We start from the raw sequence: 18,054 nt of genomic DNA, 5'->3' as shown, positions 1-18,054 counted from the left end.
TCAGTCAGACTTGTCCCGTCCAAGCTTAATCTGCGGGCTTGGCTTATGGATACGCAGGTTTTTGACGACAATGGCGGCCGAGGGACCCTGATGTTGCAGTCCAAGAACTGTTGACTTCCCACTTTTACCCTTGGAAAGCCGGGGACGAAAGGCAAGCCATTGTGAGCAGCACGTAATGGCTTCAATTTTATTTTTGCATTCATAACGAAGCATGTTTTCTTTCGGACTCGTCCAATGGGAGGGTTGGAGGGGGGCTGCGGTGAAATGCCCCCCCCCCCCTCCAATGGGGAACCCTGCGGACGCCTACGCCATGTGTTCTTTAACGTGCACTGACATCGCACAGTGTAAGGGCTTCTAGCATTCCACCTCCATAAAAAAATCTGGAGGACGCTTGAGCTTCTGAGCGAATCGATGCGAGCTAGTTGGTACAAATCCACGGTGAAAAAAACAGCGCGACGTAGACACAGACTAGGAAGTACGCAGGACGACGCTGACTGCCAACTGAATTGGCAGTCATTTGGCAGTCAGCGCTGGTCCTGTGTACTTCCTAGACTGTGTCTACGTCGCGCTGTTTTTTCACCGTGGGCTTGAGCTTCGCTTTCAGGAGTAGAAGGCGTTAGCGTGATCGGACCGTACTCGTTTCGCCTTTCCAATCGCTAGCCTAGCTTCGCTTCTCTTTGGACACCTAAACCATGCAGCAAGGAAAGCCAAAGTTCGGACGCCCTCCGGCTCCTACATCCATCCATGCGGCGCGATGGAACACGGCGGGGCGAGCACGCCCGTGGGCCCTTTGCGACATCTCGCGGGTGATAGTCAAGCCTCTGGCACGGTGAAGCACGTCCGAGATGTGCGTACCACAAACGGTAAACGGTGTATATAAATAGCTCGCCGTTAGTATGCGAGATGGCGTATGCGTTGGTTGCCGAGCGGCTGAACGCATCGCGCCACGGAGGTTCGAACTCCCAGTCCCACTCGAACCGAAGATTTTTTTTATTTCTTTATTTGCATCTACCTCGAATTTTCGGTCACGGACAACGTTGATCTTTCACTCACAACCGCCGAAACTGGAATTTCTGCGAAACGAACTCTTTAACGCTCTCGCGTTGAAATGCGAGCGCCGCGGCCGGGATCCAACACGCGACCTTCGTCTCAGCAGCCTAGCACCGTAACCACGTGTACCACTGCGGCGGACCTTGCGTGAATTAGTGAAGGGTGCCGTACCGCTGTGCGAGTCGCCGTGAGCGGTACCTCGCTTGGCCGAGGACGAAGATGACGAAGATGTGGCTTGAACGACGATTCGCTTGGGCACCGCGCCCGTGCTGCAGGTGGGGAAGAGCACTTCCGGTTCCGCCGCAGGCGGCGGCAGCGGCTCCGCAGCGAAAGAAGTTGACGCTGTGACGACTTCCGGCTTCTTCTTCACCTCCGCCGCAGCTCCGGCGTCCAGGGGCTTGCTGGAAGACGAGGCCTCGGGCTTGGCGATGCTACTGCTTCCGCGGTTGCCAATGTTGACGCTGTTGCCACCACTGCTGGCCGACGACTTGAGGCCCTTGGTCTTGCTCTCGCGCTTGGAGCCTCTCTTCGGATCGGACTCGCACTTGACCTCAGGCTTTCTGCGTGCGCCCGTACAAAACAACGGCAGACTTAGGACAAATCCCGAGAGAAGGGTAGATAATATTTAGAGGAAAACAGAGTACGCGTGAGCCCTGGCCTGCTACTCTACACAGGGGAAAAAGTAAAGGGGAGCAAAAGAGCGATGAAGCATGTCTCACGGTGGGCACACCGCTGCGTATTATGAAGTGATCACGTACGCGGTGCTTTACTTAAAAGACTCGAGTCTAGCCCGGTGCTCTTAAAATAGCTCATAACAGCCCTTGTAGCTATCGTTGATACTGTCTGGTCGCACACAGAGGACAAAATAGAACTTACACTTGAGTGTGTCCGTGCGTGCGTATATTCGTGCGTGCTAGTGTTTGTGTGCCTTATTTGTCTACCCGCTAATGTGTACTACAATATTATCCATAGCTATAGCGTACAAGTGTGTAAGTCTGGGCGAGCGGGTTGCAGTACGTGATGGTGGTTTGGATAGCGCGATATAGACTTATAGAAAGGACAGAAGAGAATGAAAAAAGCGCTGCCTTTCACAACTTCGGTTGACACTTGCAAATGCCTGTCAGAAGCTTAAGCAACCAGTACTATTCGATGGCGTCAAAACTTGGCTCATTACGGAGGTACCTGAAGAGGTTCGATGCTAAGCAAGTACTGATGGAATGAGCACGTGAGAGGCTAAATAGCAAGATTTAGAACTTAGCAGCTGCTATTTGAATTCACGACAGCGGAGAAGTCGTAACTTCGCAACCATGACACGGAGTTCAGTGAGGTCTATTCCATTAGGGAAAGAAAGTCAATGCGTAGTAATAAAGGGAAGTTGACTTTCAAGTGATGTCGTCACTGATCCAAGAAACATTCAACAAATGGGTCACGAGGCGCAGGCTTCGAGAGGCCCTCGTTGGTTACTTTTATTAGAACGCTTCGATCCATCTTGACGAGACATCTGCGATAGTGAAGAGACATTGAAAGAATAAACGTTGGCTGTCACGGTCTCACCCTTTTGGCAGCTGTGGCATCTGCCCGGAGCCAGATGGAGGTGCGTGGACCACCGGAGCAGCTGGCAGCTTTTTCTCTGCAAAGAACAGACAAAAAGGGGACGGCGGCACGCTTGTGACACTCGGAAACAGTGAAAGTAGCCATCAAGTTTTACATAAAAAAAAGGCCAGCCGAGCGCGGAACACGCAGCAGTCACAGCATATACGCTGCAGGAACGGCCTGCAGCAGGAGCCCGTCCAAAAGTGTTTGAGGTCTCTTAGCGCAAAAACTGAGCATGGAAAGCAGTGGTTCGATGTGCATACATTTATAAGTCCGTTGTGCTTTGTGGTTTGAACAGTTCGTGGCGAAGGACATTCAGTGCGCCACTACGGGTTCCTTGTTTATAAACCAAAACTGCACACATGACTACGGCAAGACCATGGCGAACAAGAGTCTGAGTTGCTGCCGCTACTGCTGCTGCTGCTGCTGATGACAATGATTAGATAGGAGGCTGCAGACGATCCCCACTAAAACTCCCCAACCCTTATCACACCGGCGAGCTTTGGGAGAGAGCCTTGGCCAGCTCCAGCCTAAGGCTTGTCGCCAGGGATCAAGGACGCTGCCTGAGCTCGAGGCATATTGCGCTAAGGGTGCCTCTCCTAAGCTATGTTCTCAAATGAAGACGTTTATGATCTCTCTCTCTCTCTCTCTCGGCAATGAAATTGTAGATGGGCTACCTAAACTGACTCTATCGTATAGGACGTCAGAAAACAGAGCAGCATGATAGTTCATCTAGAAGGCTTACTTTAGAAGGGAGGGGGAGGACCTGAGCTCCGAAGAGGTCTAAATCAGCTAAATCGAAACGCTTTCCTCGTGAACAAGATCTTGGGACTATTGTCTTGCGCATCAGAGCTACAAAAGGCGACGAAAGCGCTGCTTCAATTTCTCAATGCTGCCGGACTGACTGACCGTCTATGGCATCAAGCACGGAACTGCTACTCTGTCTGCGGCCACAACAGAGAGCTTCCTGGTCTTCTCCCAAACGTTTCCACCCGTTTCTCATTTCCTAATGCATGACAGACAACCGGCCTCCGTCCTGCTGAACCCCACTCCCTTTCCGTTCCATCTCCTCCCATATGAACTTCAAAGGAAGGAACCGGATTTTCTTGCCGAGTAACTCTTACAAAAAGTCTCGACCTTTACTGCCTCGGGCAAGAATGTCCGTTAGGTTACATTTTAACCTTTAATTTCTCCTCTTCGTTCCAGCCATGAACTATTTTCTAGAATTTGCATTTCAGTTGCCGATTAAACCTATAGCCTACCCGGCGACGTGTGTCAACGGGCTAGTTGCCAACAGCGCAACACGTCTTTAGACGGTAAACACTCGTTGATATATGTCCACTTGGCGCAGCGCTATATAGGTAAATATATGGCTGGCCGACATGCACCTCGTTGCGAAGCACACCAGCTTCCTCTGGAGATCTGTTGCGTGATTAAATTTGTCTTGTATGCGGTACATTTTACGTATGCAACAGCAACAGCAAAACGAAAGACTAGAAGCGTCCTTGCTTTTTAAAAGAGTCCCAATGACAGGCAATCTATTAGGAGGTGGTGAGAGTCCGGTTGAAACTACACAGTCCTAAGGTCATACGAAGGCCCGTTCGGGTAGCTTAAAGGTGTTGCGCTAGTAAGCTCGAGGATGCAGGTTCGATTCCCGGATACAGCGTCCGCACTTGAATGGGTGGCGAAATGCACAATCACCCCTGTACTTAGATTTAGGCGCACGTTCAAGAACCTCAAGCGCTCAGAAGTAATCCGGAGTTTTCCCCTGCTGCGTGTTTCGTAGTCATATAGGTCATATCATGGTTTCGGCACGTAACCGCCCCTTCAAGTGGCCACTCATTTGAGCAAACTAAAATTCAATTTGAACACGAAAGTACAGAGGTAGGGCTAAAAAAAATGCTTCGTTTAGAATTCATGATACAGCGAGACCAGTGTCCTCTTTTAAATTATACCATCACACTTAAGCTTTCAATATGCGGTCCGCAGGATCAGGACGGTGTGAACTACGTTCTTTTTATCGTTGTAGGACTGAAAAACAAAACGGTCGTTTTTTCTTTTCTTTAACGACCGCACGGCAACCACTGCGAAGCAGAACTGTGTTTAGAAAATTTTATTGTATCACAGACGGTTAACATCAATAACAATTTAACATGACGTTTTCTTGCTAGAAATGAAGAATAAAGACATTTTTCTTCAATTTGACAACTCGAAATGAGCGTGTATCGAAACCAGATCTTACAACAACACGTTCCTTAAAGTAGCGCACCTTAAGTCGACCTTTCGTATTTGCGTCAAACTCGTAAAAGAACGGAAAGAAGGAGAGGAGTATTTCTTTCATTCTTCTCCTTCTTCTGCTGCCTTTCTTTTTACGAGTTTTTGATACTACAATATCTTTAGCAAACACCAACTCGCCCAAGAGGAAGTTATCCTTAAGTCAACCTTTCACGAGAACCGGGCTTAACGTAGCTTTACAATTTCTTCCCTTCTTTATTCCATCCCTGAATAAGACCTTCTCTTACAAACCTGCTGCGCTCCCCAGTACACCCAGAAGGAAATTTGCTGCGACGAAAGGGGCGAACCCGAAGCCAACGTGTCGACGATAAGCTAACCCACGTCCCGAAAGTTCCGCGCGTGCCGCATGGTAAAGGTCGATCTAGTCTACGCGTGCCTTATCGGACTGTGTATGTGCAGCCCCACTCCTGGCAATACAGGAAACAAACAGGCAAAAAGGAGAGAAGAGGAAAGCGAGACGCGTTTTACCTATTCTGTGCTGCTCACACACGCATACTATTCGTGGCAAGGGAAAAAGAAAAGAAGAAAGAAGACTACAAGATGGAGAGATCGAGATTGCGCAGAGGGCGACCAGCGAAACATCTGCACCGTGTAGAACACGAGCACAGTGGTCTGTACGGAGATGGACAAGCGAGAGAGGAGAGAGAAAGAGAGAGGACGCGCACACAACTTGCGAGGACGAGAGTTTGGAAGCGCACCAGAAAACTTTGCGCTGGAAAGGACAGTACAGGTGAATCGCCTGCTCAGGTAGGGGCCGATTATGCATAGAGATAACGATTGAGGGGGGGGGGGGTAGAAAGACTACAGATGCTCTTGAAACGGAACGCCGTGTACGTGCGGTCGTGTCAGGCAAGCACTGCGCAGGAGATACATATAACCTACCAAATGCGTTATTGGTCCTGCTTTTGAGGGCGCCTTGTATACAAGCTGCAGGGCTTGTCAGAACGCGACGCGCTTGTTTGTCGGTTTTGTTTTCATCTTTTCGTTGATTTCTGTGACACGCTTGCGTGTGCATTGCGATGGGGAAGAAGTGCGTTTGGTTTCACGGCGGCCCATGAAACCAAACACCGTCTGACGTATCGATCAGCTGATTTTTATACGTCGTCGACGTGTGATATGACCAGGTAAAGTACACGTGGTAGAAGCTTTAGTAGAACCACGTGGTGTAGAGACATGTGACGACATCATGGAACGGACGCGCGATAAAACCACGCGACAAAAACGTCCATGGAGCAAATAAACGCCACAAAACAACGTGATAAAAACGTGCGAGAAATTAGGTTTAGAGCCGTAGAACAGCCGATTGGCGAATGGCGGATATAACCACTTGATACGCAAGTGGCAGCGCCGCGGCAGAGACACCTAGTCGAAGCGGGATAGAACCACGTGACAGGCACGCGGTAGGTTCCCAGTAAAGAAAAGTCTTGTTTCCACCTCGACAGCTCGGGGTTCACGTGGCACAGCGTAGGTTACTATAGGACCCCAGTGACACGGGGCCAACCCCATACACTGGCAAAATAGCGACTTTTACGTAACGCCAGGTAGTACCTTGGCCTTCAATCAAACTCTATGGCGGCGGTATGACGTCGCACGGAACGTTTCTGCAGAGGTCCCATGTCCGCGGCCTGTTGCGCTGCAAATGGGATCTACATGCCAGTAAACACGGTATAAAACCATATGATTAGACAAAGAACTACGTCCGTGCCCAGATGCATTGTTATCTTAATAGCTTAATTGTTTTCAGCGTTTCATGTTATTTGTAACACGATCCCTTGGCAGAATAAAGCTGAAGCTACACGAACGACTTTGCCAAGTTTACGAAGCACCATAGCAAGTGTCGTAGCCAGAGTTAAGTCTGGCTAATTAAGCACTGCAGAATTTCCATCGTTCTTGCGCAAATGTAAGGACACAGAAACGACTTAGACATTGTCAAGAGAAGACAGTACACTCACTCAGTCCTGATTTCTCGTGTTTGCCTGCCAATGTGTTGTCATTATGTACAGAACTACCGTCAACTAATCATCACGTAACCATGGGATACGGAAAAGAGCTCACAGGGTCCCTTATGCGTTCGCCTAAGATGACTCGAAGGCGAAAACCATCTTTTTCTTCTGCACCTAACGTAGTCTTGCACTGCCCCCGGGATCGGAGGCATCGGAAGCTCTATGTACCTCACGTGGTTTTACAGTACCTCCGGGATTGACCCCCCCCTCCTTTGACCAAGCGACGATGTCGGGTGATGACGTCATCATGCGACGCCCCGTTAAGTGACGTCAGCATTTTTTGCATCACTTGTATTGATTCTGACGGTCAGTTTTCGCGTTTGATGAGGCATCTACGGCTTTCGCCATTCAAAAAAAAAAAAGCGCCACACAAGTCGGCCTTGCAGCGAGTTTACGTTCAGGCACCAGAATTTCTTCTGCGCCGTGTTAGCAGAGTCCCTTGGGGCAGCAAGGTTAAACTACGCTGCACAGCGCCAGTTTCCACTACAACTCCCACGTTGAGTGGACTGCATGAACACTTGGTTTACATTAAAAATGTTTAAAATGCAGCCCACAAAGCATGTATCATAGGCAAGATGAGCGTAGAGCCCAGTACTCCCTACGCGTCCGACCTTTGGCTGCTCCGGTTTTGCGTTTCGGAGTAATTTCACTCCCACACGAGCAGGTACAACGCCGCGGCCAAGCCAAACCTCATTTCCATTTCCTCCCCTAGTGGCGAGCTGTGTAACTATACTGAGAGGACACTCAACACACGAATGCAAAACAAAGATCGCGCGGTCAAACGACCGAGATTCGCGCTCCGTGCATAACGCCTTGTACTTGAAAACTTTATGCGGTGCATGCTGTACTCTCAAACTTCACTCCACATCACGTACAAGAGCGCGCAGTGTACACGTCACACGAAAGCCTGGCGATAGCAGCAGCAGCAGCCACCCAGACACGTATATCGAGACAGCGCCTAGCTACAGCACACTTGCTCTACAGCGTGGTGTGACTCACGCCACTTCGCCCAGAGCGGCTGCAACAGCAGCAGCAACAGCTTCGAGCACTTGTCTATATGCCACCGTGAGCAGGTCGACTTATACCCTGCAATCTAAACAGTGCGTTTTAGTATTCACGCCGCCGCCGCCACGGCACGCCTGCCAGGGTTATCATTTCGTTCCACGTTTGACCCTTGCGCCATCTGGATTACGGCCTTGCCCCTATGCAGAACCGGCTGGCCAAATAGTGGTATAGTGAAGTTTCGCAGTGAGCGCAATTTCATTGTTTCTTTGTTTCGCACGTTCGGTTTGTATAGTTGTCCTGTTATAAGCAGGGTTTCGCTGTTTTTTCCCACTGCATTTCTGCTCTCATTCGAAGAACTTGCGGAGAGGCCGAAATGTGAATTGAAATTACGCTAAAGCGTGCATCTCTGCATTTTGAAGAGATTGCAACGGTGTCTCTGAGAGTTTTACTATTACTGATTCTGGTTTTAAAATGCGACCAGCATCACTTTCGCTGGCAGGGCGGGTTTCGTTCAGATGGGCGATCCGTGCACGCACGAGTCGCGTAAGCTCTGCAGATATTTGCATCGGATCAGCGCGAAAAAAATATGTTATCAGTATTCGATGACGGGGCCCGAACTGCAGGCCTCTAGTAAATGACGATGGTTTCCTCGGGGAATATTTTTCGTGCAAGCCCGCGCGTCCACGCATCGCTGACGGATTTCACAATGATAACCGACATCGACGACGATAATCGACACCAGATCAATATCTGCTCTAGTCTTTCTTTGTCTTAAGCCTGATGAGTGCGTGGCAGTGTACGGGATGCAAAAGCTGTAAAGTATACCTCAAACAAGCCGCGTCTTCACAACGCCGGGGTCTGTTTCAAGAGAAACAACCGCCATCTCACTCCGTTTCTCAGAAATCTTGCAGTATACGAGCTCCGTGAGACCGCATTATCACGCTTCGCTATCACGTGTCTTCTGATGGGATTTCCTACTCCATAATAACAACTGCTGAGATTTTGCGTGATAAGACCACGATATGATTATGAGGCACGCCGTAGTGGTTGGCTCCGTAACTTTAGACCTCGTAGGGTTCTCTAACGTGCACCTATATCTAAGCACACGGGCCTCTAGCATTTTCGCCGCCATCGAAAATGCGACCGCCGCGGCCGCTACGAACCCGTGACTTTCGCGTCAGCAGCCGAGCACCGTAACCACTGATAGAAAAATACAGCTCGCTGAAATGCCCGAATTCTATTGTCTATTAAACGTAGTGGTGCAGGTGGGCCCCCTGGCCCTTCTCACATTCTGCCTATTAAACGGGAAAATAATGTTGCTGTGGTAATAAAAATACAATGTATTTCGTGCTATCCGTTTTGAAGAACCATGCCCAAGACTTGGTATGACGCTGCAAAGCAGCCACAACGGAACAAATTCATTTGCTTCAACTTGATAGGCTAACCAAACGTGATACCGTTTACCACGAGTCCTTCAGTATTGATAAAGCCATCAGTAAAAAAAAAGAAAAAGAAAGGTTAAGACGCGTCTGGTTGGCAAGGTTACTGTCGGTATCGTCAAAGCGGTGTTACGTGATCTAAGATACTACCAATCTACTCCGCCAAAGTGAACAGCCAGCACCACCGAAGGAGGACTCATAACGGTAGCTACTTGTTGCTATCAAACTTATACGGTAATGCGATCTTATCGGCGGTACCGTCTCAGAACGTTCGTGCAGGCCGGGGTTTTTATCGAGTCAACTAATGGTTTACCTACGCTATGCGTAAACTCGTAAGAGTCAATCAGGGCACGTGACGACATCGCTGCGCTGAAATAAACGACCCGGACAGCGCGCAGATTGGCGTAGCTTCAATACTATCGCCTCTTAACGTGATCTTCCTGGCCGTCCCGAAAATCCGGGAGGTATACTACGGTTATATCGAGCAAACTGCCTGGTTTTTCTACGCAGACAGCTTTTCATGCAGGCTCAAGGGATCGTACGAATTTGAGAAATAAGAACGACCCGCGACGCATCGAGTATATACACTGCGTATAAGGAAATCCAACGACATCGAAACAGGGTAGACAGGGTTCCGCGGGTCGCCCCCTATCGGAATTGCCGAGCAACTAACTGGTCTCGCGCGCGTCCCATACGCGGTCGCTCGCGAGCCGAGCGGTGATAGGGCGTGCTACAACGCACGCGCCAGGCAAAGCAGCTATCATAGTGTTTCATCTTTGCTTCTTCGTTTCATTCGAACGCGTTACAGATAGAGCTCTGCGGGCCAAGAAAGCAAAGATTCGTTTCCCCGATCTCCACGCCGTCGACAAACACGACGGTGTTGCGACGGTCATGGCGACTCTGCATCGCCGGGCCCTGTAAAGATTGCCGCGGGACCATATCACACTGCGCAAGGTCGACCGCACTGCGCGTGGAAGGCCCTCTTTTTTTTTCTTTTGCTTGAATTGCTCAGTTTCCAGATAGGCATTCGCGGTCAATCCACTCAGTGGCTTCTTATACGTCTGAATCTCAGAGCCATTTCAACGGGAACGGAAATAAAACTGGCGCGGTGACGTGCAAAATAAGTCGACGTAGGAGAAAAGGGTGTCTGCGTCATCGTATTCGGCGAGGGTTTTTTGGGTATGAACATGCGCGGCAGACATCGCAAGGCCTCAGGCCATTATACAGAAATAAACACCAAAGCCAGCACGTGATTACACAGCAAGGATTACCACACCCGCAAACCAGTATTTTCCGGATAGGCAGCTTCCCTTCCGCTCAAAACAATCGATGGGACACTGACGCAGTTAGCACCTTCTTTTGCTACTGAGCTTGTCTCAACAATTTTCCGCTTGTCCTTATCCATTGGTGAATTCCATTGGCAGATTCGGAGCACTTCCGGTAGCAGTTTTTCTGCTCCATTCGGAGCAAGTCTGTTCCAATGGCGGATTGAGGGTGCTCCCTGTATGTTTCATTGGCAGATCTGGAGCAGCTCCTGCACCAGATTCACTCCACGGAGCAGCTCACTCTATTCCGCGAAAATCGGCGGATTCGACCGGAAGTCGCAAGCACCACGCGCGTGCGCAGGGCGTGGCGTCCCGCGTGCGCGATGAAATGCGCTGTCCGATCGCGCCCGTTCTCTCCGCTCGCGCCCGTGAAAGCGAAAACTGGCGAAAAACTGCGCGAACCGCGAGGAATGCTGGGCGCTTGCGAAACAGATGTGCGCTAGCGCCCCCTACCGTTTGCTCTGGCGAGGGCGCTTGTGTTCCACTGGCAGATTTCCTTCGGTTGCTCTCCACCGGAGTGGAGTGCTCCGGCGCAGGGTTCGTCGGCCACTTTGAACCCACCAATGGAATTCACCACATGTTTCTATACACGATTTTACTTAAGACACACGGGCGCCGTCACCTTGGGCTGTTAGACTTATGTTTTCTTCTTTTTGTATATCGCGACGTGAATTATTAAGGTCGTGAAACGTCGAATGCACCAACCCAACAGTTTCAGCATGCGTATGCGTCTGCTGTAGCACTGTTCGTTTAGTTGGTAAAGATACAAAATGACAAGGCTACAGCCCAATATGGCGGCACCGAAACCCACCCGTAAGATTGTCGACACGTGATGGCACAATCTTTAAAACAGTGGTTCACATCTGCAATCGTTACAATACGCTGACACATGACCATCTCGATTACAGATGAATTTTTGTTTATTATCCGTCAATCTGCCTTTCACGTCCCATCTTTCCAGCGCGTCATTTGTAACGAAGAAAAAGTATCCCAAAAGTCGGTACTCACTGAAACAAGCACGTCGAGAAGGCATCAACTATAATTATACTTGAATTCCTTTAAACAAAGTGCTCAACGATTCTGTGTAGTTGTGAGGTATACGTACCTGGTACATCCTTGGTCGCGAAGCTCTTGAGTGGGATGGACCCGACCGCCGCCTGTTTGCTGCTGCACAGTTCCCTATGAACAAGGCAACCAACGAAGACGGTGAACGTCAAATGAAATGATGATGATGATGATGATGATGATGATGATGAAATAAACTTTTAAATGGCTTCGAAAAAAAAGCAATCGCAGTTTCGCCGCAAGGGCGAGACAATGAATGCGATAGCAACGAATTGTAATATTATACGAAGTAAGACTACCGGCTAAGTATTTTGGATCCGATCTCCCACGTAAGAGGCTATATAACCTATCAATCAAGTGCGAGTAGTGGTCTACGTGAGAGATAGCTGTTCACTCTCTCGACTTTTCTCTCATGTCCGTGTTTCCACGTCATGTCTTCTTAACATGAATACTTGCCAACTAGCTCAGCTATATTCTGTTTGCCATTCTCTTTACTTCTGTATTTATTTATCTATTTACTTGAGTAAGAATGAAAGGAAAAAGTGTACTAACGCACCGAGATATACATATTACTTATCTAGTTTATCTATTTATGCACAGTGTACTAGGACTCCAAGAATATGCTATCCAGCGAGTTGGGTCGTCGCCCTTTAAGCTGGAGGACGCGGCAGCGTTAAGGTCAGGCAATACTCGTGATATTTCTGGAGTAGAAAAATATACTACAACTTCTGGGGAGCTATTTTCGAAGCGTTCATCTAAAAGATGTCCCCAGTCCATTTCGGCAGTGCGCATTCAGTGATTCGAAAAAGCGGTGAGCCGTGATGTCACCTCGCTCTTGACCACGTCGCAGCACCGAAACCCCAGCACATTCCTAGCTAAGAAGAGAGTGGACGAAATGCACAGAAACAGGAACTTTCCACGTCTGTATTTGCATATGAATGTGTCCCAGATGTTTGAGAATGATGCAGGGAATGCGTACCGACCTTACAGCTGCGTTAGACGAGCGGCCGCATTAAACCTAAATCGATGGCTAACACGATCAAAAGACATGTGCACCGAAAATCGGATCTATGAGGGCTGCGTTCGTTGCATTGAAGCGCATTCCGTCCCTATCATTTCTGTCGAGAGTGTTTGGAAGCTTCGTGATGTCATGATGGCGCTGCAGAACAAGAACCGGAAACAAGGGGCGCGCTTCTCGCCGAGCTCCCGCTATTCAGCGTCCGCTGAAGTGGACAGTTGAATGCATGAACTCATCGAGAAGAGCTCCTCTGACGAAGGGCTGTATTTTATTTCCAGATTCCCCATTCGAATTAAAAGAAAGTACTAACGGCGGCGCGCCGCAATCATTGCGCGGCGGCGCGAGCGGCGTGACCAAAAACAGGCGGCGGCGGCGGCGCGGCGGCGCACACCTCTAGCCTGAAATGCAAGTACACCTGAGTATTTAATCAAAGGTAAAGTATTCGGCAGATATCTGTCTGGTTGGGGTAACAGAGATTCACATATGCGCGCCATCAAGGAACCTCGGTTGGTCTAAATTAACCCTAAATCTACCTTTACGTACAGCCCGTAATCATATCTTAGCTTCGGCACGTAAACCTCCCGATTAAAAGTTAATTAACAAGCAGAGTTCAATGAGAGCAGCAGAGATTCAGGATGACGCGCATAATCGAAACAACAGCCGTGAAAGAACAACCACGCGGCCCCAACAAGCGGTCCCCTTCGCGTAGACGAAAGTGATCACGAGCGCCTCGTATTCCCAAACCTTCTTAGCATTTTTCCTTTGCTTCCTGCATCACGCGGTCCTCTCGAATAACCGAGTGCTATACAGTTAGCCGCCACCACGGCTTCTTGCAAAGAACCTCTGCGAGCGCGCGCTCCTATATTTAAGTCAGCCGTGACGTCACGGCAGCAGCAGCAGCCGCAGGTGCGCAGCCGATTGCCCCGATGCGCAGCGTCGGCCTCGTTAAGGGCTCATTATTAAAGCAGCGGCGACGCGAGGAGCGAGGTCTATTTTAATGCGAGCGGCCGAACGCCATTGTTCCGCACCGTCGCGCCACCAGGTAGCGTGCTCGGCGGCGATCGCGCCGGCGTAACAACCCCGCGTAGTTGCGTGCAGCGTGGATTGCGTCTTAACTAGTCGCGTAGCAGACTCAAGTGACGGTGTAGATGGTGTAGATGCAGCGCGAGACGAAATAGGTGCGCAGACGGGAAGCACTCTGTTCACATCTACTGATCTTTTTTTTTTTTTCCCTCTGCATCCCAAACACACGGAGCCAGTGAGGTTTTATGAATAACTAAATAAACAAATATAAGGTTGATTGTAGAATAAACAACTAACGTATGTAAAGATTTCATACGTAATACTTAAGATACAAGAAAAATGGAAAACAACAGCATTTCGTTTCTTGTATCAGAGAATCAGTTTTCGTTCTAGTCATTCAAAAACATGCTGCCCGCTCCACTTTAACTGTTCAAACCATACTGGCGTTCCATCAAAAAAGAAGGATCACCGCCACCCATCCGTCTGTACATACCGATATCATCTATATTATTGAAAACATCGTCCTGGTCCGGATTCGAACCAGGAGCCAACGCCTTTCGGGAGCTACCATGCTACCATCTGCGCTAACCAGGAGATTGGTAGACCGCACAGCGCGAGGATTACTTCATCGACGAGTCGAAGCACAGGGAAACTTAATACGGCAGGCAAGTTCATCGAAAGTCCGCGCGCTGTGGGAATGATCATGAAGGGGGGGGGGGGGGGGGGTGCGTCCATTTAAAATGTCAGCCATCCATTTGTAGCACAACCCTACAAGGAAAATCCGTGCGGGTTTATCACGCAAAAAAACAAAAGCCTTTATTTATTTATTTTTTCACGACTCGGCAGGGCAGGAATATGGCTTTTCTCTCTCTCTCTCTCTCTCTCTCTCTTTTGTCCAGTTCCGCATATGACATGCCGTTTCGCATTTCTAGGCACGCTGTAGCTGTACGACGTCAGCTGAGCGCGGTTGACGATACTTCATCACGTGACAGCTGTATTTCGCAGAAGTCGCGTATCTCACGTAAGCGAAACGGAACACCAGACGGAAAACAGGGAATCGAATTTTCCCACGCTTCCGTCACTTCGCAGCGCTATATACTTAAACAAACGAAACAAAAGCTGTGCTAGTTGGACCCAAGTATTGTGGGACCTGATTATACTTCCTCGCCTTTGTGTTCTTTCTTGCACCGTTCCTCCTAAAGCGGGCAGAACTGAACCACTTAATAATGTATACTATCTCAATAACTAAATCATGCTCCGAAAACTGGACCACTCATAACGTGCCAGAAACCAAAAGAGATTCAACATCACACGATGTTCGACTTTCGCTAAAACATCGAATCAATAACAATAACGACTGTAGGGGTTTTACGTCCCAATACCTCGCTATGATTACGAGAGACACCGTACTGGTGGGCTCCAGAGATTTCGACCACCTGGGGATCTTTGACGTTGCACCTAAATCGAAGCACACGGGTCTCTAGCATCTTGCCTCCATCGAAATGCGGCCGCCGCGGGTGGGATTCGACCCGCGACCTTCGGGTCAGCATTCGAGCAACATGACTGCAAGACTACCACGGCGGGTGGCATCGAATCGGATCCGTTCCGTGCTAAGTGCAGCGTTTTTTTTTTTTTTTCTTAAAATGGCGGCTGCCGGTCACTATCGCGGTGCCTATTAAACAAAGAAAGCGGGCCCACCAGGGAGCACGAAGCAGCAGTCTGGCACACCCCAACAGATGGCCGCGTGACGGCGCCGTCGGCGCTATCTGTGTTGGGACAATCGCCGAACGCGATCTCGTTCTCCGGGCGTGACATGGGCGCGTGCGCGCCTTGTTAATTAGATTCACGCGGGTGATTAGTATTCCCTCCGCGGCCAGACAGCAGAACTCGCCACCCTCCTGCACCGTCGACTCTGTAGCCCTTGAACTTTTCCTCTATCTTTGGATCGATTTTGCACCCGCGACCAACGTCAGTGTACAGCCGGACTCTACCGCAACTTCCGCGCAAAGCGCGGAGGTCTGTAGAAGGAAAAGAAAGGCGTTTATAGCTGCCGTGCAGCAGTGATTGCGGCGCCCCCTACCCGTCTTTTGGGAGTTAATGGAATCTCCAGCTATCGAGACAAGCGAACTCCACGACGTCACAACAGGGCGGTCTGAGAGTTTTCTCTGGACTTTAAAAGAGTAGAAGTTTACCCTCGACTCTGCTTTTGGAAAAACGATGTTTCAGCATATTAGATAATTTTAGAGCAGGGTACTCAAAGCTTCGCGTTAGCGTTTGTCACCACTGCGCATGCGTCATGCGCTATTTTCGTGGGGTACCCAGGTTAAGTTACGGAAATAGCGTATCGTGCCCAATAAACGCTATCTATGCGTACCCTATTCTAAAACTGCCTATTGTAGACGCATTTATTACGAACTTCAGTAAACGTAATAATCATGGGGTTAACGATAAGCTAACTTCTGCGAGCCACACCCATCTGGATCTTACAGTGATAAGTAGCGATGAAGAATCCTGGAGCACGGTGAGTAGAGGATTCCCCCCACCCCCTCGCGCATGCCTATTTTTGTACTGGAGTACCAACTAGCCAAAACCTTCACGTTTATCCTAGGGCTGCAAAGTTCTGATAGCGTGAAAACACGTCCCTGCTGTCCTCGACTATGCGCGTTCCTGTCGAATCGTGTTCAGGTAATAGCGGCTCAAAACGCCCACGTCGAAAGCGTCGAATAGAGAGAGCAAGGTACAACACCACCGGAGTCGGTGAGACCAGGATCGTACCATGACGCAGCACCGTGCGATTCTCCGTTCTGCTGCGGTTGCTGTTGCTGCTGCTGTTGATGCTGCTGTTGTTGCTGCTGCTCGCTCCCACAGCCGAAGCATCCAAGGCAGAACATGGACGCCGATGGATCATGGCATACGTAGCGGGGCCTGCCATATCGTAAACACGATTACAGTTCCTTTTCTTCAGGCTTACGTCGAAGCTGGCGAACAGTTACTGTAAATCACCGCCTTGCACCGCGCACAGCAATGCTCGCTACGACGCTCCAATGTGGACAGTCAAAGATAGCGCTTTGGTTTCGTACAGCTTGGGACTGTTTCTTCTGAGGGAACGCCTCCTGAAAGTATGGCGGCCAAACTAGGCCAAGCGGCTACATTTCTCAGAGTTAGATTCAGCGCTTGTACTGCAGTAATGGTGGTAACGCTACTAGCTACGACTATTTAAATACATACAGGAATTTTTTTTCTTAGCCAGCGCTATTCAAATTTCTGCAAGCACAAAACGCGCTAAGTTAGGGTCTATTTTTCGCAGGTTCGTTGTGACATTGAAGGCTTTTAGACTTGAGTCTGCCTACTTTTGCACGTTCGCTTTTAATCGAACTAGTTGTAGCCAGTAAAGCGCATGTACTGGCTTCTCGGGGGGAAATTAGTAAGAACCAGTGGCGGATCCAGAGGGGGGGGCGGTAGGGGCGATCGCCCCCCCCCAAAGCATGTGTCAGCCCTCCCCCCGCCTGCCTGCAGTGCCTGTCTCTCCTCATCTCTACCCTACCCCCCCCCCCCCCCCGGTCAGATGAAGGAACCCCCCCCCCCCCCAAAGTTGGCACCTGGATCCGCCCCTGGTAAGAACACTATGTGCCACGTTTCATTAGACTCTGAGAACAACTGTCTAAGACGCCAACTGATCTAACCGTTCGGTCCACGCGCGAAGCCAAGTCTCGAAGATGTTCCACTAAACATGTGATCGTCGCGCCATCTTTTGGCGACAGCCAAGTTAACTTTTACCGGAGACTATCTAGAACATTTTGGTAAAGTTCTGGTACTGTGACCCTAAGTATTTAGGTATTTAGGTTCCCAGGACATTTCAAAATATTTTACAAGACCGCCCATAAGAGATCCATGGACGGTATTGTAAAAGTTCCAAATGGGCTGGGAAGCTGCGTGCTCTGAGTAGTCCAGCAGGCCAGTGAAGCGGCGGAGGGGCAGGGCCTTGACGTCCCGACATGGGAGACCTGAGCCCGGGCCGATAATCTGCCGGACAATCAATAAAGTTTTTCCATCCATGCGTACTTTATGGCACACTTTTAGAATTTTGCCAGATGTGATCTCCAGCGCAAATAGCCATTAGTTGATTATGATTACTAGCCTCTTCCTTTGCGTGAGATACATTGCCTTCACTTATTTCGGCTTCAGTTACGCTATATCTCACGGCAGACTCCGATGGATGGAGCGACATGCACCTGTCC

General features: G+C 49.6%; 1 protein-coding gene across 1 annotated transcript in view; it reads right to left on the bottom strand.

The window, feature by feature from the left end:
• Positions 1–18,054, bottom strand: part of LOC119404728 (uncharacterized) — a 53,855-nt gene continuing 35,801 nt past the window's right edge. The window contains exons 2-5 of the mRNA XM_049419373.1: positions 11,816–11,889; positions 2,605–2,680; positions 1,193–1,610; positions 1–87 (exon numbers count right to left, since the gene is read on the bottom strand). Coding sequence (XP_049275330.1) covers positions 1–87; positions 1,193–1,610; positions 2,605–2,624 — 525 coding nt within the window. The 5' untranslated portion in view covers positions 2,625–2,680; positions 11,816–11,889. The remainder of the gene's footprint in view (positions 88–1,192; positions 1,611–2,604; positions 2,681–11,815; positions 11,890–18,054) is intronic.

Source organism: Rhipicephalus sanguineus, chromosome 9 (assembly GCF_013339695.2).
Source record: "Rhipicephalus sanguineus isolate Rsan-2018 chromosome 9, BIME_Rsan_1.4, whole genome shotgun sequence".
NCBI classification, from domain to species: domain Eukaryota; kingdom Metazoa; phylum Arthropoda; class Arachnida; order Ixodida; family Ixodidae; genus Rhipicephalus; species Rhipicephalus sanguineus.
The sequence above is the reverse complement of the archived record's forward strand: the minus strand, read 5'-3'. Positions and strand labels throughout refer to the sequence as shown.